Source organism: Podarcis cretensis, assembly GCF_951804945.1.
Source record: "Podarcis cretensis genome assembly, chromosome: 4".
NCBI classification, from domain to species: Eukaryota; Metazoa; Chordata; class Lepidosauria; order Squamata; family Lacertidae; genus Podarcis; species Podarcis cretensis.
In genome coordinates this window covers 69,838,599-69,862,128 of record NC_137173.1, presented here as the reverse complement: position 1 = coordinate 69,862,128, position 23,530 = coordinate 69,838,599, and the positions used below count along the sequence as shown (strand labels likewise).

Genomic DNA, 23,530 nt, shown 5'->3' with positions numbered 1-23,530 from the left:
AGTGTTTTGTATTATAATAAGAAGTAGCCTTGTAGACAGCAAATGTTTAGTAGTATGAGTATTGACTCATTTTGCTTCAATGTCTTACCAGGGCATTGCTCAGATCAGTCTAGCTGACTATGAGAGCTCCAATGAGATGCAACTTCACTGGTACCCCATCCAGATATTCACTGGTTCAGACTGTGAGCAGACAAAAGACAGACCAAAATGTGAAGAAAGTGCTTCTCAGATTTTCGAAAACAAAGCTACAGTGAAAATGGTATGGCAGTATCCGAGCTTTTCTGAACATGTTTCTCTTGTATGTTTCCTTGTGTGTGATACAAAAGATGTTCTTATAACATTTGATATTGAAAGTTAAGGGTGAGCAAAATGCATATAGCATATGCCTAAATTCAGAGGAGAAATTTTATTGAGGCTAAATAGGGTTAATTTGCAATAAGTTAATTGGATGATACCATTTAAAATTCATATGGATGCTTTTAAATGTAGTAGGTCTCTCGACCATTTGTATTTTAATATATATTTTGTCTTATTGTTTTTTAACCTTTTTGTATGTAGTATATTAATAGTAGAGGTAGTAGTATTTTGGTATATTTTCATATAAAGGCATATTTTAGTCAGTGCTGTTCTTCAATATTGTAGCAGTGTAGATGATGATGATGATGATGCGGTTGCTGTGGCCATGATGGTTGAAACAACAACAGCAATAAACAGAAACAGTGATATGCTTGGATCTGCTGAGAGATACTTGCACTTGAGCTTATTCTCATCAATAGAATTATGTCATTTTAATTGATCTATAGATTACACACCACAACTTCACACATGTGTAAACATGCTTGTGTTTTTCCATATCCAACTATCTAGCCATGTTTGGGTTATTGTGAAAAAATGGAGCTACTTCACACCACAGTACTTAAGTTCTAATTTAATTTGTTGTAAGCATGTCAAAATTCTGAATTCAGCCAGCATGCTACTCTTTGGTTTTAGAGAAATGTCCAACCAAAATTACTTTGTGCTTTTGTTTGAACTTAGTCATTATTGTTGTTCCTTTGAAAGGCTGACTCCAGTTTTTCTGCTAAGAAAATGACTCTCATTTGATTCTAAGTTCAATTTCCATTCTAGGATGCTGTGACTGCCCTTTTAGCGAGGACCACAGCTCAGCTGGAAGCCGTGGAGAGAGAATTAGCAGAGGAGAGAGTAAAACTGGAGTACACAGAAGAGGAAATTCTAGAGATGGAGCAAAAGGAAGACCAGCTAGAAGCTGTGTCAGAGAGGTAACTTTTTCAAAAGGGTTAAGGCAGAACTTAAGTTTTTAAAATAATATAGGTGTGATTCTGTTGAGATATTAAATGTATCGAATCTTATACGGCAATTATCTGTAATGGTTAGCTATTAGATGTAAGCGTTAGCTGTTTTATGATATTGGAGCATACATAACCCAATTTCATATTTCTTAGTTCAGATTTGAGTATGCAAAACTTGGCATTTAATGGCATTTAATTTACAAGAATGCAAAACCTTGATAGGATCAGTAATGGTACCGAAATATGTAACACTTCTTCTAGAATCGTAACATAATCACTTACACCGCGTCTAGAGCATCCCGAAGTAGTTTTTAAATATTATTGTTGCTGATCCTGTGTCTCACATTAATTTTTTTGGGGGGGACTGGTGTTCACAGATTTATAAGAAAATAGAACAGCAGCAGCAGTGGCCATGAGGGGCTAGTTTTCTGGAAGTATTTGCACTGTATTAAACATGCAAAAGGGCAGTGTGAAATTAATTACTGGAACCAAATTTCATTGCTTGATGTATTTTTTCCCCCTGCAGAAGTTGGCAAGCAGAATCAGTTGACAGTGGATGTAGTAATTGTATGCAGACTAGTCCTCATCCAGAGTCTTACTGCAGTGAATCATTACACAGTCATATGCTTGCACCTCAAACAGATCAGTGTACTTCTAAAAAAGTGCCGCCTCCACCTCTAAAGGCAAGTAGAAATAATTGTACTTTCTGCTCCAGTTTTTGCTAATCCTTAACTGGGCTAGGCCAGTGATATCTTTCCAAGATACATCCTCATTTTCTTCTCCCTTAACCTTCAGTACTTTTGTTTGTCTTACAATGGGACGATGCTTTTATAAGCCTGTAAATATTCCTGTTTGTTCAGACCTTTAACTAACCTGATCTCTTGGGGTAGTTCTGGCCTGCACGTCACTGCCACAGATAATCTGTTAACACTTTTTATGATTCTGTGTTGTATTTATAGATTATTATTATTATTATTATTATTTTAGTTTTGGCTGAAGATTTGCAACTTGTTATAATGGAAGTCATTACGCTCAAGTCATTTTTATAATGGTGCTGGACCATAAATAGCTATACTCTAGAGTGCTCTGGAAATGCTTGTATGATAAGCTGAATGAAAATATAAGCCTTTGCAACACTTGAAATTTCGATTCATATTTTAGGTAGATAAGGAGACCAACACAGAAGAAACAGCTTTGCTTCATAAAAACAGAACTGGCCGTCGATCCCGTGGGTCTGCTTTTGTTCGTAGTAGCACCATCGTTCGCTCACAGACATTCTCACCTGGTGCACGAAGTCAGTATGTTTGCCGAGTGAGTAGTAATTGTTATTAAACAAGCAGTCTGGAACTGTGACTTTAAAAATTGAACATTATTGTAAATTCTATAGCATTTGCTCTTGCATTTGAAGCTGGACCAATAACTGCTTTTTATGTGCTGTCAGGTTCAGTTCCCATATTCTTTCGTTTGAGAGTATAGTAATGTATGTCTTAATGTCTGTATTTTCTTAAATGCACTTTTTAGATAACATTGCTGTGGGCTTTGGTGAGGGGAGGTGGTGAAAATAAAAAGACCTAAGGCCCCCAGTAGACAGGCTCAAAGGCAGCACTTAAGTCTGACTGGTTGGCTGATTATTATTTTTCTCCTGAACTGACATGGATAAGTCTCACTTGTGTTGCTGGAATAAAGATTAAAGTATCAATTTCCATTTTGTATCTTTTTTTCTATCAGCTATATCGTAGTGACAGTGACAGTTCTACTCTGCCAAGAAAGTCTCCATTTATCCGAAATACTTTGGAAAGACGTACGCTGCGTTATAAGCAGGTATAGTTGTGACTGTAAAATTTGGGGCTTTGCATTGCTGAGGCATTTTTACAGAAGGAATCTGAAGGTTTTTTTTACTACATTGGGATACCATTAAGAATAGTTTGATATGGCAATGTAATAATGTATGTTGCATGTATAATCATACACTGCAGCCAGAGCTATAAAAATAGTTTGTAGTGTTAGATCAATTTTAAATATGTTCCTGTTCAATTTACTGATTTAGCCTTGATTAATGTTGGCAGCAGGATTTTAAAAAATCTGTACTCAGCTTCCTTGGGGCTTAGACAAAGTCTGTACTGGAAAGCCAACATGCATAGAATACATAGATCAATACAATTCTTAACTTTTTAGGAAGTATCAGCCCCTTTTTAAAGTACTAAATTTAGAATTCTTATGGCTCACCACTGTGAAAATGTAATTTGACAACTTGCAGCTCATGGTTTACCAAGACATTGCCCTGTTTGTATTCTCCTCCCCATCTGTTTCCTCTCATGTGAATTCCCTTCTCCGTTGCATAATTTGCTTTAACAATGGCTTAGTTTTACATTTGGCTTCAACATTATTATAGTGAAAGATCACCAGGATTAATCTCGTAAAAACATAGTTTGTAAACATAGCTCAAACCATAGTTTTGAATAACATTGGATAGGAGTTTAGCTATAGCCGTGTTTATCTCAGTGCTGACATAACTCCAAAATATGATTAAAGTGGACCACGAGAAGATGGAATTTCTCCTTCAAAAGGATGCCCACAAAAATTCAAACCATGGTTTGAAGTCATCCCGTTGGGCCCATGTCTGTGTCAATTAAACTGGCCCAAATTGCTTCCTAATGTTTTGGTTTATTTCAGGAGAATGCACAATATTTTGCGGTTGGAGGAGAGGTCCAGGCTTGCTTGCATTGGAGACTTATTACCACATTTTTGTTTTAATATCTCAGCAATCCTGTAGATCATCTTTGGCTGACCTTATGGAGAGGACGTCACTAGACCTGGAGCTGGATCTCCAGGCATCCAGAACAAGGCAGAGGCAGTTGAACGATGAATTATCTATCTTGAGAGAGTTGCGGCAGCGCCTGGAGGATGCCCAGCTTAGAGGTCAGACTGATCTGCCTCATTGGGTGCTTCGGGATGAACGATTTCGAAACTTGCTGAAGGAAGCGGAGAGGCAGGTATGGCACATTGGGGCCTGCAGATTATTGCATTCAAGGGTATTATGTTATGCAGAAAGCTCCAATATAAGGAACTGAACTTCATAATTTTAAAACGTTTTAAAAATTGTAATCTTTGCCCTAGTAAAATTGTTACAGAGCAAACTGTAATAGTTGGTTATCTTACTCCGCCTGTGACAGTTTGCGGAGAGGCAACTCTTCTACTAATGGAAGGGTAGCCTTGGTAGTTCTGCCACCCTAAGAAGTGTAGGGAATGTCAGCCTGGTAGATGGATTTCTCTGTAGCAGCTCCTAATTCCCTCCCCATATCATAATGGTATAGATTCTGCTATATGCTGAATACACACTTCTCTACAGTGGCCATTGACACCTGAGGTATATATACCGTATTTTTCGTCCCATAGGACGCTCCGTCCCATAGGACACACCTACTTTTTTTGGGGGGGGGGAAATAAAGGGGAAAATTTTTTCCTTTATTTCCCCCCCAAAACCAGGTCGGGGAAGAGTGGGATGGCGGTGCTGCGCCTCCCCGCTGTCCCCCAAGCTTGTGGGGCTGGCCGATGTCTGCCTGGCACAAGGGGCGCTCTGCTTCAGGGCGCCCCGCGTGGTGGGCGGCAGGCTACTGTCCGCAGCATGGGGAGCCCTCTGTTTCAGGGCGCCCCACGCGCCCCCCCCTGCTCAAGGCTTGCGGGCACCTGCGCGGAGCACGGGGCGTCCTCCGGACGGCGCCCTGTGCTCCGCGCTGCCGCCTGCCACATGCAAGCCATGTGCGCCCGGGGGGAAATCCCCTGGGTGCGCAAGGCTTGCCGACACCAGTGCGGAGCACGGGGCGTCCTCCGAAGGGCGCCCTGTGCTCTGCGCTGCCGGCTGCCGCCCGCAAGCCTTGCACTCCCGGGGGGAGATCCCCCAGGTGCGCAAGGCTAGCAGACACCTGCACAGAGCACGGGGCGTCCTCCGGAGGGCGCCCCATGCTCCGTGCTGCAGGCTGCCGCCCGCAAGCCTTGCGCGCCCGGGGCAACTCCCCCCGGGCGTGTAAGGCTTGCGGATAGCTTCCTGGAGCCTGGAGAGCGAGAGACGTCGGTGCGCACCCACGCCTCTCGCTCTCCAGGCTTCAGCGAAAGCCTGCATTCGCCCCATAGGACGCACACACATTTCCCCTTCATTTTTGGAGGGGAAAAAGTGCGTCCTATAGGGCGAAAAATACGGTATTTAGAATCCACTCTGTACTGATTTACAAATCATTTTAACTTAATATTGTATTATTGTATTATTATATTATTGTAACCTGGTCTGGGACTTTTTAAAGAAGAATGGGTAAGATGTAACAACGACAACAACAACAATTTTAAAATGTATATTCCTGTTACGTACAAGGAAGGATTTTTCTCCTCACACGCAGGTGGTGTAGAAGTTAGGGAAGTTTCTCAACACAAAGACTTACAAGGTAGCATGGTTAGCCCTGCCTTTGAAGAAAGTGGGAGATGTCGTCCAAATGAGGTTTCCTTCAGTCCAAGGAAAAAGACTGAGCTTTTATCCTAAGCCCAGTGTTCCTCTTACAACTTATTTTTGATTTCATATACATCCTCTTTAGACAAGACAGACCAAATTTGAACATCGTCAACAACAAGCAGCAGAAAAATTGCTTAAAAAGGCATCCAAAGAAGTTTACCAACTACGTGGTCAAAACCAGAAGGAGCCTATTCAGGTTCAGACCTTCCGGTAAGTAAAGTGTAAACTAAATATGGTTTTACCCCACTCCTTTCAAATGTCTTCCAATGTACTGGATGTTAGATTCCTTGAAATGTTCAGTCAAGTTGTTATGTGTTTGTTTCTTCTCTATGTGCTGCTTATTCCTGAACATTTCTACAGTTTGATTTCAAGTGGGATTACTAAATCTAATATCTGCCTTGCATTCTGGATAACGGTAACATATAGAATAACAGTAATACATAGAAGTAGTTTTAGTTTGTTAAAGCCAGACACTTTAAAAGTGGATGTTTTCTTGAGCATTTTGTACATTCAAAGTATTCAAGAAATATTTTTGAATCATGGAACTGTGTCTCCAGAAGGTGATCAGGTATGTATAGCGGATGGGAGTTTAAATGAAAAAGTGAGGTATAAATATTTAACAAATAAAAGCAGAGAATCAGCAGGATCTCCAGACTAAGGCCTAGTTCTCATTACGGTGATCAACCTGTCTCTGGGCTGTACAACTTCCAACTTCAGGTGGATTCAACAGAATTGAGGGTGGTAGCCAACTAATGTGTTCCGGCAGCACAAAGATCTACACTTACACAATGGAACTTTCCCCCCCGTCCTCCCCCACTCTATGTGCCCCTAAACCTGTTCTGGAGGTTCCCCCAACCCTCTAGAGCATATTTGCGGGGTAGCACAGCGGGAGGAGGGGGGGAAAGTTACGTTGTGCAATTGTAAATCCTGGTACTGACAGAATGAGTTAGCTCCCTGAGAAGGCAGTATACAACTTATTGTGTAGCCTTGTCTTCTTCCTAACATGCCAGCTTCATACGTGGAGATTTTTGTTTCGTAGTGACTTTCAGTCTGAAGTGATCTAGCCCAGACACAGGTTTACCATCTCAGTGAGAAGTAGGCCTAAGACAAGTTATGATAGGTCCCCTTAATACAGAGATCCTGAGAGCTAGCACTTGGAAGAATTAAAAATACGTGGAACATTTGGAATGCAGCCACTCTTAAACACTGAAGTCACATTTTCAGATTTAGCCATTTTTCAGTTGTAGCTTTGCCTTTTCATTCATATATAATAAACATGTTACAGGTGACTAAAATGTACACGCTGAAATAAAGTTGATTTATTACATTTATGGAAGTATATTAAAATTTCCTTTCACATGAGAACGTAGATCAAAATTAAAAATATTACTCTCATGGAGGTGCTGTGGAAGGATGAACAAGTGTGGAAATATTAGGTTGTCATTTTAGCAGCACAAAACATAAACTGCCAAAAGGATTTGTAGTTCAGAAGTATTCAGTTAAACAATTTGAACTTGGGTGTTATTTGTTATACTACTTTGCTTTAGTTTCTTGAAATGCCCAGTTTTAAAAGTGGTACTTAAATCTGCTCTAATATGGAACTCACAAGTAGCAAAAGTAGATGCTGAAATATGTGTGTAATATTTTCCCTTACCAATTGCAGGGAGAAAATAGCGTTCTTCACAAGGCCAAGGATCAACATACCTCCTCTGCCGGCTGATGATGTATAACATGTAACTTTGTAAACATGAAGTATTTATCTGCCTCTTTAAAATGAAGTTATTAAACTAGTTAAGTTTATTTTTAAAAATCGTTGTGCAAAGACTATTAATATACACATTTTGTAAAAAAATAATAATAAAGTAAACAAAAACATATATAAATATATACATCTATATATATTATAATAGTGACTGCAGCAAGGCTTGGTTTTTCCTTGTTGTGAAATTGACATCTCGGAAGACAACTTATTTTATATTAAAAAAAAAAAAAATCAACTATCCTGTTAGAGTTATGTACTGTTTTTATGCTGTTTTATTTGACTTAAAAGGCTGGAAGACAGAAACAACGTGAGTTCAGGCAAATTCACTGTATTGTAATTTATTTATAGTAACTCATTTTCCTTGAAGGAAAATATTTACTTTAATATGTATTTTTTAAAAAACAGAAATTTTGTTACTCAGTATTTGTCATACAGTAGAATGGAACCATTGAGCTGGTTTTGTTTCTGATAGCTGAAATGAAAATACTATGTTCTAAATTTGTCACTTTTTAATCAGCTTTACTGTCTGCATCTTATAATGTATCTTTTTTTTCTGGCACTGTTTTCAAAATATCAAAATATCACCTGCAATGTTTTCTTTTTTCTTTTTAAAAAGAGATTCAGTTAAAATGCCATTAAACATTGCTAGGTGAAACTGCATGTTCTTACTGTGCACTACTAGATTGTTCTCATTTCAGTTGCGTCAAGTATGTCTCTTATAATTTTAACTAGTTTTTCTGTGTAACGAGGGAAGGAAGAAGGTGACAGGTCTCTCTAGCTATTATTTTAGGAAAGGCACTTGTGAGTTTTCCATATTAATCAGCAGTGTAGGATTTGGACACTTCTACTATTTGACTGTTCGAGAAAGTGGTTAGGACCTCATTTAGGAAACTATCCCAGCTATCAGTTTGTTATATTTCCTCATAAATCTTACATTCACAACTTCATTTTCTTTAATTATAACGCTACCTTAAAGTGTGACTCAAAAAAACTTAACACCATACTGCTTTTAATGCTACATATAGAGAAGGTGCCGTGGATCACCTGATCAAATACCAGCTTATGTTTGCGGAAGCATCATAACAGTGATGTGAGTTTTGCCTATGGTTCACTCAAGGCTTTGTCTACTTTTGTAGTAAAAAAGCCTAATTGTGTACATGCCTGGAACTTCTTTAGTTTCTGAACTATTAGCAGACATTACCTCTTTTCACCCATCACTTTCCATGAATGCTGCAGACTTCACCAGCAATTCTTCAGGTTTCCACATGAGCTGCTATGCAAAATTCAACTATGTGGCATTGTCCTGCTATATTAGAAATATTCCTCAAAAAAAGCTACTGTCCAGATAGTACATTTTGTGGTGTGATTTCAAATCTGTGCTAATTCTTTGTTTTCTTTGTTTTTGTTCATTTCTATTCCCTCCCCCACTTTAATTATTCAAATTGTTGAGTAAAACCATTTTCAGTTGCATTCCTAACCTCCATAGCACTAGCAATCTCTTCTGACCTCATATTACATGTACAGTTTAATACATTTATTTTTCTTATCCGTTGCTAAAGTGGTTGAATGGCATAAACTTTTGCATCAAACTGAGATTGTTCTCCTGAATTTGGTAAGATCTGCTAAAGCAGTTTGTTGCCCTGTTAAACATTATTTTTTCATTTGTGTTCTATAGCTTTGAAGACTGTCACTTGGGCTTTAGGAGAACTTGTAGTTTTTGTTAACAATGGACTGTCACCTTAAATTCCTGAGAGTGCCACTTCTTGTATCTTGCAAATGTATGAAAATGACTTTATTATGCTATTGTATTCAACTTCAGTTACCCAAAGAATTATGTCCCACAAAATGGGAGCCTATATTTTGTGGACTTCAAGAAATGAACACCATTTTTATATGGGACACTGTCAAGTCAAACTTTGGTGTTAGTTAAAAATCAAACATTGCCTTAGGGAAGCCTGATACCAAAGAAAGTTGTTAAGCTAAAAACGAGTCAGCTTGGAACTCAAGCATTGTGTTAATCTCACGAGAACCTAACCATTAAATTGTTTTACATAGTCTTGTGTTTTGAGAGAGATTTTAAACCATATGTAGTGCAAATCATTAAATCTGGATTAAAGATTAACAGTGTAATCTTGTGTATGTCGACTCAGATGTAAGACTCATTGAGTACAGTGGGACTGACTCCCAGGTAAGTGTACAAAGGATTGTAGCCTCAATCTGTTAATTTTGTATGATCATATTTTGATGGATGCTTCAAGCTTTTCAGTTGGAAATGAGAAACGCTTGGCATTACCATTATGGGTTGCTGTACAGAATCTTTGCTTGGTATGTTGGTAGATGGAAAAGGGTCTCTTGTCTGGAAAAAATGAGCTCAAAATTCCAAAGGAACAAGAATAATGGTTTGGAACTGGGGTAGAAGCCCTAAAGGGGAAAAAAATCACGGCTCTAGTCAGGAAGAATTAAGTATTTCCCAGCACTTAACCAGGAGGTGGTCTTGAGTTGTTCCATCGTATTACAAACTGACATGTGATTAATTTGGGTTACAATTCAGCAGCTCCCAATGCACTTGAAAAATGCAGTAGACAAAGAAGGCTTTCCCATTTTACCCCCAGTGTGAAGACAAATAAACACTGCAAATGAAGACCGTGTTCTATCACCTGTGATGTATACTCCTTGTTTGTGACAAAGAGCAGGCAGTGTAAATTTGTTGCCATCTGTTATGACAAATTACTGTATTTTGTTTGCGTATGTTAAGCCTATGTGGAGTAAATGGAAGGCACTGTATGTGAAATAGAAAACGTTTTGGAGGCTCCCTGATAAAGTATATTGCTGGGTTGTAGTGGTGGTAGCTGTGCAGTATGCCCAGAGATTTTAGGGAAGATAAGATTCTGACTGTCAAAATGAATACTGCTACAGTGTGTTAAAGCGTAATATCCTCTCCAGTATTCATTTCTTGTGTTTGTCATACTTTCTGAATGGATTGTGTCATTTGTATTTGAAAAGTATTCTGAAAAATAAATTTTTAAAAAAATTGCCATAAATACAGTGCTCTGTGTATCTACTTTTTACAGGTCATAGTTAAACCATCATTAAAACAAGAATTTAAAAACCTGCTCTGGCTCCACCTACCCATCATGTGGCACCCACCTGACTTTTCCTTGCAGATCAATAGCCCATCATGGGTTTCAATATGTATTGTCTTCTGTAGGATGACTTGTTCAATCTCTCGTATGAGAAGTGGGAGTCTGGAGTATTGCTTGTTGATCTGAGGGGACATATTCACCATGGTCTAATCATCTGCTAGGAGAACCGATACATTTCTAACTATATAATAAAATTGTAAGGATGTTTTGCTGCCATTAGGCATCCATGCAAAGTAGCATGATAACAAAGCAGGCAGATATGAGTGAGCAAGTGGCCCAGAAGACCAGCGCAGATGGGGCACAGCCCAGGTGAGCCGCAGAAGAATAGACAGGCCAGGGCATCTCCCTAGCAACCATCCTGCTGTGCTGCCGCTGCTCATCTGGCACAGACCCCACTGATTGGGCCTCAGCAGTGTCAGAGGCCAAGGAAGAAAGAAATGTCAGCAGTGCGGGATGGCTGCTGGAAAGGTGCAACGGTCTGTCCTGACTTCTGTCAGCTTACGGGTTTGGGCAAGCAGGTAGGTGGAAGCAAAGCAGGGTTTGCAAACTGTAAGGGGAAGGGGGGTTGGCAAGTTATAAGCGGAGTGGGGCATAGTTTGGGTCAGGGGTGCCAACTTGAATAAAATACTGGGGGAGCAAGTAAGCCTTACCCCTCATAATCATGTGATGCAGCACATACACACCATTTGAATGGCAATGTCCATCAACTTGGGGAGGGGGCTGACCCCCTCAGATATTTTATTGGTGGGGCCAAAGACCCACTGGCCCCTAGGAGTTGGCTCCTGTGGTTTTAGCAAGGCCTGAGGGAAGGGTGTGAGGTTTCAGAGGGCTGTAAGGTATGGTTTGACAAGGTTAAGGGGAGGGGGGGCTGGGGAGGCATAAAAGAAATGAGGGAGAAGGGATGAGGGTTTGGCAAGGTGTAAAAGGAGTGGGGGGGGTTGGGGGGTAGGTGGGCCAGCCTGGGGGGCAGCCCCTCATTCATCAATATTTATGAACATCGACTCTTTAATACAACAAAATCAGTACCTGTTAAGCAAAATGAAAGATCCTTTTACTTAATCACAGCTCTTTGCTCCTTAAATTTGCAGCTCTCAGCACGCACGCTACATTTGGGTTTGAAGCATGTAAATCGCCAAACCGATCAAGTGCCCAAATATTAGTGTGTCTGAATTTGAGGCGCCTTTGAGCTTGATGCCCAAACCAAGTGGACCTCCCGCCTGCCCCTTCCACCCCCACCCCATTGGCCCTGCAAACAAGCATGCCTGCAATCCCTTTCAGACTTTCCTTAGAGTGGAAATTTCAGTTTAAGGGGAGGGGCGGCAAAATGTGGCCCTTGGGAGGCATACCCAGACTATGCCTCCAAAATATTAGCCTGGTATGGTGTATGTGTGCACACTGAGGGAAAAGGAGGAAATGAATGCTATACAGTATAGAAATCCTTCCCTGGTTTGGGAAGAATCCTGCTCTTGTTCTCATTAATGTCTGGGGTTTTTATTATTGTTGTTAAATATATATTTTTTATTCTTGTTGAATGAATATTCTCATCCTAAACTGCAGCTGTGTCAGCTTCTCTCTCTATTTTCACTGGACAATCTATGTCACATTCCTGAATTAAGTCCTCATTTCAACTAATGCATATATACATATATACATATACATATATATATATAATACACAAGTACTAAAAGAAACTGCATTAGTGTATTACACACACACACACTACTCAAGTACTAAAGTATTATACACAAGTACTAAAAGAAACTGCATTAGTGTATTACACACACACACACTACTCAAGTACTAAAGTATTATACACAAGTACTAAAAGAAACTGCATTAATTTAAATGTGGAATTTATTCGGGATTGTGTCATAGTTTGTCCAGTGAAAACAGAATATTCATTCAAAAAGAATAAAAAAAATTCAACGATATTCTGCCCCATATATATACACACACATATATATATCCCCCCCCCCAAAAAAAATAAGAACATAACAAGACTGTGCATGAAATAGTCATCTCATAGCATAGCTGCAAAATAAAATAAAAAAAAGAATCCACAAGTAATTGCAGTGTCAGCTGCGAAGGTGGAAGCAAATTTCTCAACAGGCTGATTTTAATCCTGAAGGATTGGACGCCGGCTGCTGCCTGTCTCTCAATCAGCCCTCCAATAGAGAGAGCACGCAGTCACGTGACCGCTACGGCTTCCTCCATATGACATCACTGCCTTTGCAGCCATAGCAGGAAAGAAAGGATGGTGTCTGGAATTTGGGGGTTGAAGTAAACGATGTTGCATTGCAGGTAAGAGGAGAACACCCTCCATTAACACCACTTACTGGGCTTTTGCCCTTCTGGCTTTGTTTTGAAATCAACCTCTGTCGAGCAGGTTTCCTCTTTTTGTAAATAAAAACGTGGCACGGTCTGTGCTGGCAGGTGCAAAGGCTGTTTTGCTTGTTCCCCAGATCTTCCGGCTGGAGAGTTCAGGAGCTGTGTTGTCAGATGGGGCGTTTTTTAAGCTGAAGGAGGCAATCCGTTGTCAGTGTTTTAACATATATTTTTTTTAAAAATGAGCAAGGTACAATTTAATTAGGGGGGCAGGAGAGGAGCGATTGTGTTACCAACGCAGCTATGCAGCCTTTACAGCATATTGATGTCAGCATTTGCATTACAGTGTAAATTTTCCCGTGTTTTTAAGGGAAGCGTTACTCATCAGATTTCTAGCGTAATTCATTTTGTTTGTGAATTCTAGTTATTTTTGTTTGTGGGGAATTAACACCCAGCATTAAGCCATGCACATAAATTCTTTGGGAGTGGGTGGGTGTGCTTATCTGCTACAGCTGAATGACTTCCTTGTCACACTGGATAGGGAGATATAGAAATATAATTTCTCTTTTCAATTTCTCTGTAGCTATGAGTACATTAATTGGCTGGCATTTTCCGTTTATGTGAGAGTTATGCCTTTTATATTAGTAAGGTATTTGGGGATGTTTGGAAATGGATTAACTAGAGTGATGGCAGTTGTTGGACAGGGTCAAATATAATAGAGCAGTATAAGAATGGAACACTGGAACAGTTTTCAGTTTCTGTCAGGACATGGTGAAATATGTCTCTGCCTGAACAAAAAAGGATGACTCATGGTTAAAATGCAAGCAGTTCTTTGGTGTTGCATGCTTTTTATCACTGAAGAGTTTCCACGCTAATTCTTCTCTTGGGAATTTAATATCCTCACATGTTGTACTGTGTCACTAGTAAATACCCTAATTGCTGTCATTTGTTAATATTAATAAATATTATAAGTACTATTTTTGTCCTGATACATATGATTATTAATAACCCACTAAATGCTATAAAAACTCATTCTTAATGTCAATATGTTTATCCAAACAAAGTCTGTGTCTATCGGCAATCCGTTCATATGTTGCAACTGTGGTCATGTTGTTGATCCATTGATTAAACAGAACCAAATCTTTATTCTTCCAGTTCATCAGTACCTGTCTCTTGACCACAGTTAGGGCACATAGAACCCATTTTTGTTGTCCAGTAACCAAATTGCTGTCATCTGGACCCCGAATGCCCTAACAGAAAAGTGAGAACCCACTCCTTGTTCCTTAACACTGAAAAGGAGATCTTACACTGGCCTGGGCCTAGACGCCAGAAACAGATCCTCCTTATAACCACATCCATTCCACACTCCTTCCAAATCCTCTGTTAAAAAGTATTGCCACTTGGGTAGTGTGTATACACAACAGGCCCTTCTGCTCTGTACCAGCCTACTCCTGGAATTATTTCAACTGTGTATTATTACCTTGCTTAGTTGTCTTCCCACATTCATAGCAAATAAAGCACCTTGCATTCCTTGATCACTGATGATGGGTTGTATATTTGGTCACTTCACTGTGGAGAAGGAGGAAATTGAATTCTATTGTTCTATCCTGCTTTGTTAGCCTTCGATTTTATCTCTTTGTACACTTCTTCGAAATTCAATAATGTTAAGAAGTGCAGAAGTGTTTTAAATAAATGCTTGTAAAGCACGACAGAAACAATGCTAATTTTCCTGCCAACATCTGAGGCAAGTTCAGAAGGGACATGAGAAAGGACACTCTCAGTGTATGTACCTCTCCCCTCTCTCAGAAGGGAGAGGTACATACACTGAGAATGTCCTTTCTCATGTCCCTTCTGAACTTGCCTTCTGAGAGAGGACCATTTATCAGACCTCCGTTGGCAACAAGCCAGTGTGGTGTAGTGGTTAAGAGTGGTGGACTTGTAATCTGGTGAACCGGGTCCGCTTCCCCGCTCTTCCACATGCGGCTGCTGGTCACACTTCTCTCAGCCCCACTCACCTCACAGACTGTTTGTTGTGGGGGAGGAAGGGAAAGGAGATTGTTAGCCGCTTTGAGACTCCTTAGGGTAGTGATAAAGCAGGATATCAAATCCAAATTCCTCCTCCTCTTCCTCCTCCTCCTCCTCTTCTTTTTTTCTTCTTTATTTCTAAGATTTCTTTCTTGCCCTTCACCATAAGGTGTGAGAATAAGTGTGGGTTGCAACAATAGGTAAAGGTAAAGGGACCCCTGACCATTAGGTCCAGTCGTGACCGACTCTGGGGTTGTGGCGCTTATCTCGCTTTATTGGTCGAGGGAGCCGGCGGAAAGCTTCCGGGTCATGTGGCCAGCATGACTAAGCCGCTTCTGGCGAACCAGAGCAGCGCACGGAAACACCGTTTACCTTCCCGCCGGAGCGGTACCTATTTATCTACTTGCACTTTGACGTGCTTTTGAACTGCTAGGAGGGCAGGAGCTGGGACTGAGCAATGGGAGTTCACCCCGTCGCAGGGATTTGAACCGCCGACCTTCTGATCGGCAGGTCCTAGGCTCTGTGGTGTAACCCACAGCGCCACCCATGTCCCATGTTGCAACAATAAAACCATACAATTAAATACAACAGGGGAAACTGTTTATACAATTATTATTTAAAAAACCAAGTAAAAGAATTCCAAACAAGCAGCACAGTATAGGTAAAAGTAACAAACTGGATGATGTGCATCCCATAAAACTACCTCTTAACTGTCAAAGGCCAGGATAACCAGATGCATCTTCAGCATATGACAGAAGATGAATAATGGTGTTAGATGCACCTTTCTGGGGTTGGCATTCCATAGGAGAAGCCCTCTCTCAGGGTGTCATTCCTTGCACTTATGAGAATGATACAAGTATCAAGAAAGCCCCCTCTTCTATTCTTAATATTAGAGCACCTTCATGTTTCTGCAGGCCTTCGTTTTTTTGACATGCCTTTGGCCTCCTGAGGTGACCCTCACACACACTTTTTCTGTGCTTTTAGTGTTTTTGATTTTAACTTGTATTTATGGGTTGGGCTCCTCCTGTGTCAAAGGTGTGGAGTCTGAACTAAAATGGATTGGAGGGTTCTCAGATAGAGGGGTGTCTCGGTCAACCACATGAGCGCTCTAGGATGTGGCAATGGATCTGCTGCTCTGCTCCACCATGACCCCACATAGGATTGTTCTGTAAAACATAACCAAGTCTGTGAAGAAAACAGTTCTCTATATATTTGTTAAGGGTTGGCTTCTTCAGAAGCACTAGAAGAAAGGAGAAGTATGAGAAAGGGTAGAATACATGCCTTGCATGCAGAAGGCTTCGGTTCAATCCCCAGCATATGCATGTAGGGAAATTCTGGAGGCTACTGACAGTGTGTACAAAATGGAGATGGTCTGATATAAGGCAATTTCCTATCTTCCTAGAAAGCCATTTTTTCCCAACATAAGAAGAGCCTGGTTGGATCACACCAAAGACTTACCTAACCCTGTTCTGATGGGCTAACCAGATACCTGTGGGGACTCCACAAGCAGGTTCTCAGTGCAGCAGCAGATCTTCCGCACTGACTGGCATGTTGCCTTCAACAGTGGAGATAGAACATAGATATCATGATTAGTAGCTATATCCTCCATGAATTTGTCTAATCATCTTTTAAAACCATCCAACCTAGAGGCCATCACTATATTTTGTGGGAGAAAACTCCATGGTTTTAACTATGTGCTGTGCAAATAAATCCTGTTGGCAGGCCGGAGCCTTCTAACATTCACTGTCACCTTGGATGTCCCCAGGTTCTAGTATTATGAGAGACTGAAAAAAAGATATCCCTGTCCACTTTCTCTACAGCAGACATAGTTTTATCAACCACTGTTGTGTCCTCCTTCACTCTACTTTTTTCTAAACTAAAAAGCCTCGAATGTTTTAACCTATCATCAAAGTGGATTTGCTTCAGCTCTTTGATCACTTTGGTTGTTATTTTCTGAAACTTGCCCAGCTCTACAATATCCGAGGTGGCCCCAACTGTCCGCTGTATTCCAAATGTAGTCTTACCATCCATTTGTATAATATTGTTATGATACCGGTAGTTTTATTTTTGTTCCATTCAGTTTCCCTTTTTCCACAGCTGCCTTTTTTCACAACAGAGTGGACATCTTAGGACTTAAAGATGTTCTAGAATGTATTATTTTTACCTTTCAATATTTCCTTCTGAATTACTGGATTTGCTGGATCTTGCTCCCCTTTTCCAGCTGATCCAAAATGGCATCCTTGAATAGCTAGTAGTAAAGAACAACTTCAAACTCATTCTAAGCCTGTTCTACAACACAATTGGTTATTGGGCTAATGGAAATCTTTGGCCAGGGTGTGTGGAACGTGTCTGCAGCTGCAGTTTGAGAAAGTTGGGTGTGAGCATGGTATTGAGTTCCTAGGCCGTCAATGTTGCAGGAAGCTTATAAGCTGATAGCTTTGAAACCTCACAACTTTTCAGGTTGCTACTAGCTCAGCCAGACTGGATATGCAGGATTTGTTCGAAGCTCTAGCACAGCCTTCTGTAGAACTGGTGCCCTCCATATATTTTAGACCACAGCTCCCATTCCATCATCCCCAGCCTGCATAGCTATGGTGGCTGGGTCTTCTGTGGTTGAATGCATCTGCAGCGCACCAAATCCTAAAATACATTCATTATTTCAGCCAAATTCTTCTTATTGGGTAAAGACTGATGAACAGGTTCTTTAGTTTTGAAAACAGTGGCAATAATGAGCTCAAATGAAGCGAAGTGTCCAGTCTAGCCACCCAGAAGGTGCTACTTAGCCTGGGGGTGTACTCAATTTCAGTGTCAACCAAACAACAACCAAATAACGAACTAAGAAATAGATTTTTAGGTGTTGTAGAAACTTAATTGGGTTGCATGAAGATATCAAGAGCCCACCAGCACCAACAGCAGTCCTTACAATCACTTCTAGGTATGGCCATTGTCATTGTTCACAAAAAGGTGAAATCTGAACAATCCCTAAGAATTTTTTTTAAAAAAGTAAATTTCTCTACTGCCCGAGGATTGCAGGGTGGTTTACAACACAAAAATATAACGTAGTAACAAACAAAAACAATACCCCCCCCAGTTTAAAAGGCCATAGACTGTTTAATTAAGGCATGGGAGAAGAGGAATGTTTTTGCCTGGTGCCTAAAGATATGCAATGAAGGCATCAGGCGAACCTCCCTGGGGAGAGCGTTCCACAATTGGGGAGCTACCACAGAAAAGGTATGTCCTCATTTTGCTGCCCTCTGGATTTCTGGAACACAAAGAAGGGCCTCAGATGATGATTGCAGGGTCTGGGTTGGTTCATATGGGCAGAGGCAGTCATTGAGATATTGAGGTCCTGAACTGTTTAAGAATAATAATAAAAACATCTTTTTGAACATGCTCATTACAGATTGGCCCAATGAAGCACATAAACTACTTTAAAAGTCTCCTTTCAACCCCCTTCCTGCTCTTGTAGATCCTTCAACCCTCTGGAACAGATTGACATTGTTGGAATTCACCCTTGTGGGCTCTTTTTTTTTTCCAGTGAGCAAAACACATCTCCCATGCTAGTCAGTGAGTCGATTCCAATAATCAATATATGGCCTAGTTTGATCATATGCTTTTCTACTTGGATAAGTAGTATAAGATCAAATCAACAGATTTAATTGAGATTTCCTTCCATGAAATGGAAATCTGCAACTTGTGATTTTAGAGAGTGCAGAAGAGAAGGGGGAGCACGTGCACAAATCATCTGCTAATGTGAGTAAACTGCTTGTGTGCAAAGTTACTTGTAGGAGTGAGAAACTGATTGAAGATACTATGGACTGCAGAATAATCAGTTATCAAAGGGCAGAAACATGCTTATAAAGAAAATATTGCTCAAATGCAAAGGCCAGAATACAGAGGGCTATTTTAGGCATGCTCAGATTCCCCACCCCACTTTTTCACATTTGTATTACAAAAGATTATTACACATTTGTATTACAATTACAAAAGAGGTTTTGTTGTGTGCTACAGGAAACCTCTCCGAGAGAAACACAATTCCAGATCTCCCCTGAGCATGTGGAACTAGTTGCATAATTCTATGGTTCCTTCATTTTATGTTGGTTATGTCTGCTCAGTACCCACCTTTCATTAGGTCTTTAACAAATTGAAATCTGTTGTACAGTGGGAGAGTGATCCTTCATGGTGAAGTTTCAAATTGTGCTCTGGACAAGAAACTGGGATCAGACCAACTGTGTGTCAGTGACTTACCTGGGATCATTGACTTGGCCATTGCCAGGAGTAACAAAGGAAATAGATTTTAAGTTATTTTTCTAGTATTGATCAATCCTATTCTTCAATTCTATAATGTTCTCTGTTTGCCTGGGAGGGGGGGGGGAATGACAAGGAGAGGTACTTGAGGAGTAAATTTCTGAACTTGTCCCTGTAATTTCCTTACAGGTACTAATATGGTTAATGCTGGAAACATGAATGGGTCTGGAAATTTGATGGATTTCTTGGATGAACCTTTCCCTGATGTTGGGACATATGAAGACTTTCATACTATTGATTGGTTGAGGGAGAAGTCACGTGACACAGACAGGCATAGAAAGGTAAGAGGGAAAAATATTTCAAAAGCAGGGAGCATTTCTGATAGCTAAAGTGGTAGATCATTAACCCCTACACAACCAAATTGATAGGTCTGACCTTTTCATAAACCACTTTGAGATTTTATTACAATCACGTGTATAAAATGTTATGAAATAAAGAAATCAAAATGGCTGAAGTAATACTTTGAGAAAAGGTTGAAGGAACTTGCCATCAAAGACAACACATATTTCAAAATCCACTTCTGAAGGAATATGAATCTTTAGACTACTGCAGGGATAGTCAACATGGTACTCTCTGAATGTTTCTGGTCTACAACTCTGATGATGGTGATAATTTCATTATTTATACCCCACCCATCATCCCTGAGTATTAGCCATGTTGGCTGGGACTGATGGACTCCAACAACATCTGCAAGCACCATGTTGGCAATCCCTGTCTTTCTCAATGCTTAAATTCTTCTTTCAAAATCATGTATACTGCATTATGTGGTTGTCTGTTAAGGGAAAGACCTAGAAGAAAATAAGCATCTTTTGTCTTACAGCAAGACAGACTATCAAATATCAGTGTCCAAATTTCATCAAGGAATCCTAACTTGTTAATGCATTTATGTGAACCAAAACTCTGCTTTAACTGTATTCCATGCAAATCCTGTATACAAATTTGCAGTGTAAACAAATGCAAATATTATGCAATCAAAGTTGCTTGGTTATATAGAACTGTCCTAAATAAAAATTGCATGTCTTTCAACTAAACACTATTTTCCCCCTTCCAGATTACAAACAAAAGCAAGGAGTCAATATGGGAGTTCATCAAAAGTTTACTAGATGCCTGGTCGGGATGGGTTGTGATGCTTCTTATAGGACTGCTGGCAGGTATTTTCAAGAAAGTCTTACGCCATGTTGACCAATGTAGACATTCTCCCCTTCCCTATGAGGGCATCTGCATAAATTGATTTTATGCGTGTGATCCCTAACATTTCAGCATGCCGAAGGGAAGATGTAGCTATGCTTCATGCTTTGGGATATGTGTGTAAAATTGCATGTTGAACATTGACCTAGATTTTTTTTTTATTAACCAGAAATAGGCGCTCTCTGTGAAAATATTCCTGTGAATGTAAAGCTTTATGAAGCTCTTGTTTTGTTGACACTAATATTGGCCTTGACTAAATTTATGCTACAAAAATAGACATTAATAAAAGGGAAGTTGTATCACTGGAAATATGGAATCAAACCTGTAGCTCCCTGAATGGATTATATGCATCCTCTTTATCTATGCTTTTATTTTTCAAATGCCAAAGACTTAGATTTCTGTTCCAAATGTAGACCAAATAAGATTTTACAAACAGATTTCAACTATCACCGGGCTTAATTGCTGGGAACATTTTAGGTGAAGCCATAAATGGTGAGGAGAAATTAGAAGTATGTTTTTTTAAAAAATCGCCTGAGCCAGGTGATTTTATAGCTATTTTATTTTCAGGCATTTTCCATTTTACTGGCAACTCTGTTACTAACTGGTGTTTTGGCTTACTATCAGTTAATAGGCCATATATCTTCATAGTACTGTGATGACTGAAAAAATATAAAGAAAAGTAAAAAAATTAATAAATCCCTGAATTAAAATTGTTTGCCCAGGAACAGCTTTTGCATGTGAACAGAACTTTGGCGTACATATGAAACAAGTTTACCCTTCATTACCATTGTTCCATGCAGATCCAAGAGTGCATAACTTTAACTGTTTTCAGTGCTATGGTGAACGGAAAAGCCTATACAGTTTTGGATCTCTTTCTATGCACCAGCAAACTGAACTCAAGTGTTGGAGAACATATTTGGCAAATTTCTGCTTTGTAATTTTTGGATTGGTCTGTATAAAGCTATTGCAACACAGTCCCAGTACTGCATGATTCTTTAGCTACCACTGGATGTCGCTGTTGTGCTATGTAATTTGAAAAAGCTATCAGATCAGATGTGTGCAAAAAAAACCAAAACAAGCCATTGTACATTTTAGATGTATAGAGTAGGTAAATTATATCTTCTGGTCTTCACAATGTAAATGACGTCCCTTAAATCTTTTTTTTTTTAATGTTTTCCTATTTTAAGTGACAGGGTATTGAGACTAATAAGCACGCAAGATGCTTGCTTGTTCATCTGGTGGCCTGATCCTGGCATGAGACCTGCACAGTAGCCCCACCACCAGTTTTGACCTTGGTTTTGACCCCATTGATTTTATTGGCACATGGAGCAGTCTAGACAAGAACATATTTACTTGCGCTGCAAACATACTCTTGTCTGGCCGAATGAGCTTGCTTGTGTGCGATTAGGGGAGCCTGTTGTTTAGAAATTCTCTGTGCCGAGCCAAGAAAAGCAGATGGCATTTAAAAGGAAATATTGCACAGTAAACTCTACAGGAAGGTAAAAGAGAACTTCCCTTTATCTTCTGTTTTCCCAGGTCTCTCTCAACCCCCTAATGTGCGTTTTAAGGACATGTGTTCTTAAAATGGCCCCGCAGCCCTGAGACAATTTTGTGGATAGGGAGTCATAAATTACATATACAGTCAGAGAGTGAGATAAACTCTTATTTTGGTCACCACAGGGTGGTGATTCAACATAGAGTTGACTGTGAATGCCACCTGTTTATGAATTGATTCATATTTATGGGTTTTCTGTGAGAACCACATTCATTTCTCTTACATTCAAATGTCTGGGTTTTTCCCTTAGACATATACTTCGTGTATTAATGTCTGTCCTCCCCCCCCTCCCCCAGGCACATTAGCTGGAGTTATCGATTTGGCGGTGGACTGGATGACAGATCTGAAAGAAGGAGTCTGTTTATCCGCATTCTGGTACAGCCATGAGCAGTGTTGCTGGACATTTAACGAAACTTCTTTTGAGGACAGGGACAAATGTCCGCAGTGGCAAAAGTGGTCTGAACTTCTAGTTAACCAGTCCGAGGTATGTCTACATCTTTCAAATAATTTTCACTGTTCTTCCCTGCACGGTTAATATTTTAGCAAGGAACTCTCATTAAAATGTGTTCTACTAAACTTGAAAGGAGCCCTGGAGAGATTATTGGTTTGCTGAAGGAAGGAGAAAGAAGGTGTGCTTTGTCATTGAAGTCTTATCTAATTTGGACCAAGGCAAGTTAGTTCAAAACAATATGGAGCCTGCAAATTACTTGAAATTCTCAGGAGAGGGGGTGTGCCACTCACTGCACCTGCTTCTATGACTTGAACGTGTGCAAAGTTTTGCTCATAAGTAAAGCAGCTGAGACGATGCCATCTTTCATCTGCAACCAACATAATAATCATATTCCACATAGATTAAAGTTGTAATTCAACTAATTAAAATACCTAATACAGGACTCCAGCACTATAGCTATGGCACGATGCTGGCTCTCATGAGAGTGGAGTTACAGGGTGTTTAAGAGCATTATTGGAATCACTCTCCTCGTTCACTTATGTACATGTCTAATGCTTGGCGGAACCACAGGAACATAGAAAGCTGGCTTTGTCCATTAGTCCATTTAGCTTAGCATGTCCTGTGCTGACCAAAAGAGAGACTCCAGGGATTTGAATGGCAGGCTTTCCCAGCCTACCTGAAAGCACCAGGGATTGACCTTGGAACCCTTTGCATGCAGAGCATGTGCTCTCCACCACTGAAATATGGCCGCCTCCCTTTCTAATTGTTATTGTACAAACTTTATATCCTCCTGTCGCTTTTATGAAACGTTTGCACTAAGAATGGAGAATTATTAGCTTTATGTAGGCAATCCTTAAAGGGCAGTCTCTCGGATGTAATATTTTCAGACTCTTCCTTATCTGCGCCTGATGAATTCTGCTTGTCATAGCTAATGGAATTTGACAGACTGAAGACATGGATATAGA

The 23,530-nt window shown here is 40.1% G+C and overlaps 2 protein-coding genes and 1 long non-coding RNA gene across 4 annotated transcripts in view; 2 read left to right on the top strand and 1 right to left on the bottom strand.

Moving 5' to 3' along the window:
- Positions 1-10,611, top strand: part of WWC3 (WWC family member 3) — a 62,223-nt gene extending 51,612 nt beyond the window's left edge. Inside the window, exons 17-24 of one of the 2 annotated variants that reach the window (XM_079972490.1) lie at positions 92-259; positions 1,126-1,277; positions 1,834-1,994; positions 2,473-2,618; positions 3,036-3,128; positions 4,070-4,300; positions 5,891-6,018; positions 7,472-10,611. In XM_079972490.1, the coding sequence (XP_079828616.1) occupies positions 92-259; positions 1,126-1,277; positions 1,834-1,994; positions 2,473-2,618; positions 3,036-3,128; positions 4,070-4,300; positions 5,891-6,018; positions 7,472-7,538 (1,146 nt within the window). In that variant the 3' untranslated portion in view covers positions 7,539-10,611. Of the gene's footprint in view, positions 1-91; positions 260-1,125; positions 1,278-1,833; positions 1,995-2,468; positions 2,619-3,035; positions 3,129-4,069; positions 4,301-5,890; positions 6,019-7,471 lie in introns of both variants that reach the window. The other variant, XM_079972489.1, reaches the window with a different exon arrangement.
- A 2,280-nt stretch (positions 10,612-12,891) lies between these two features.
- CLCN4 (chloride voltage-gated channel 4) overlaps positions 12,892-23,530 on the top strand; it is a 29,577-nt gene continuing 18,938 nt past the window's right edge. The window contains exons 1-4 of the mRNA XM_079974577.1: positions 12,892-13,014; positions 19,501-19,652; positions 20,423-20,522; positions 22,411-22,598. Of these exons, the coding sequence (XP_079830703.1) occupies positions 19,509-19,652; positions 20,423-20,522; positions 22,411-22,598 (432 nt within the window). The 5' untranslated portion in view covers positions 12,892-13,014; positions 19,501-19,508. The remainder of the gene's footprint in view (positions 13,015-19,500; positions 19,653-20,422; positions 20,523-22,410; positions 22,599-23,530) is intronic.
- On the bottom strand, positions 14,211-17,143 carry LOC307215382. The gene is made up of 3 exons (XR_013838494.1): positions 16,345-17,143; positions 15,767-16,229; positions 14,211-14,357 (listed from the first exon to the last, which is right to left on the bottom strand). It is a non-coding gene; the product is annotated as an uncharacterized lncRNA (long non-coding RNA).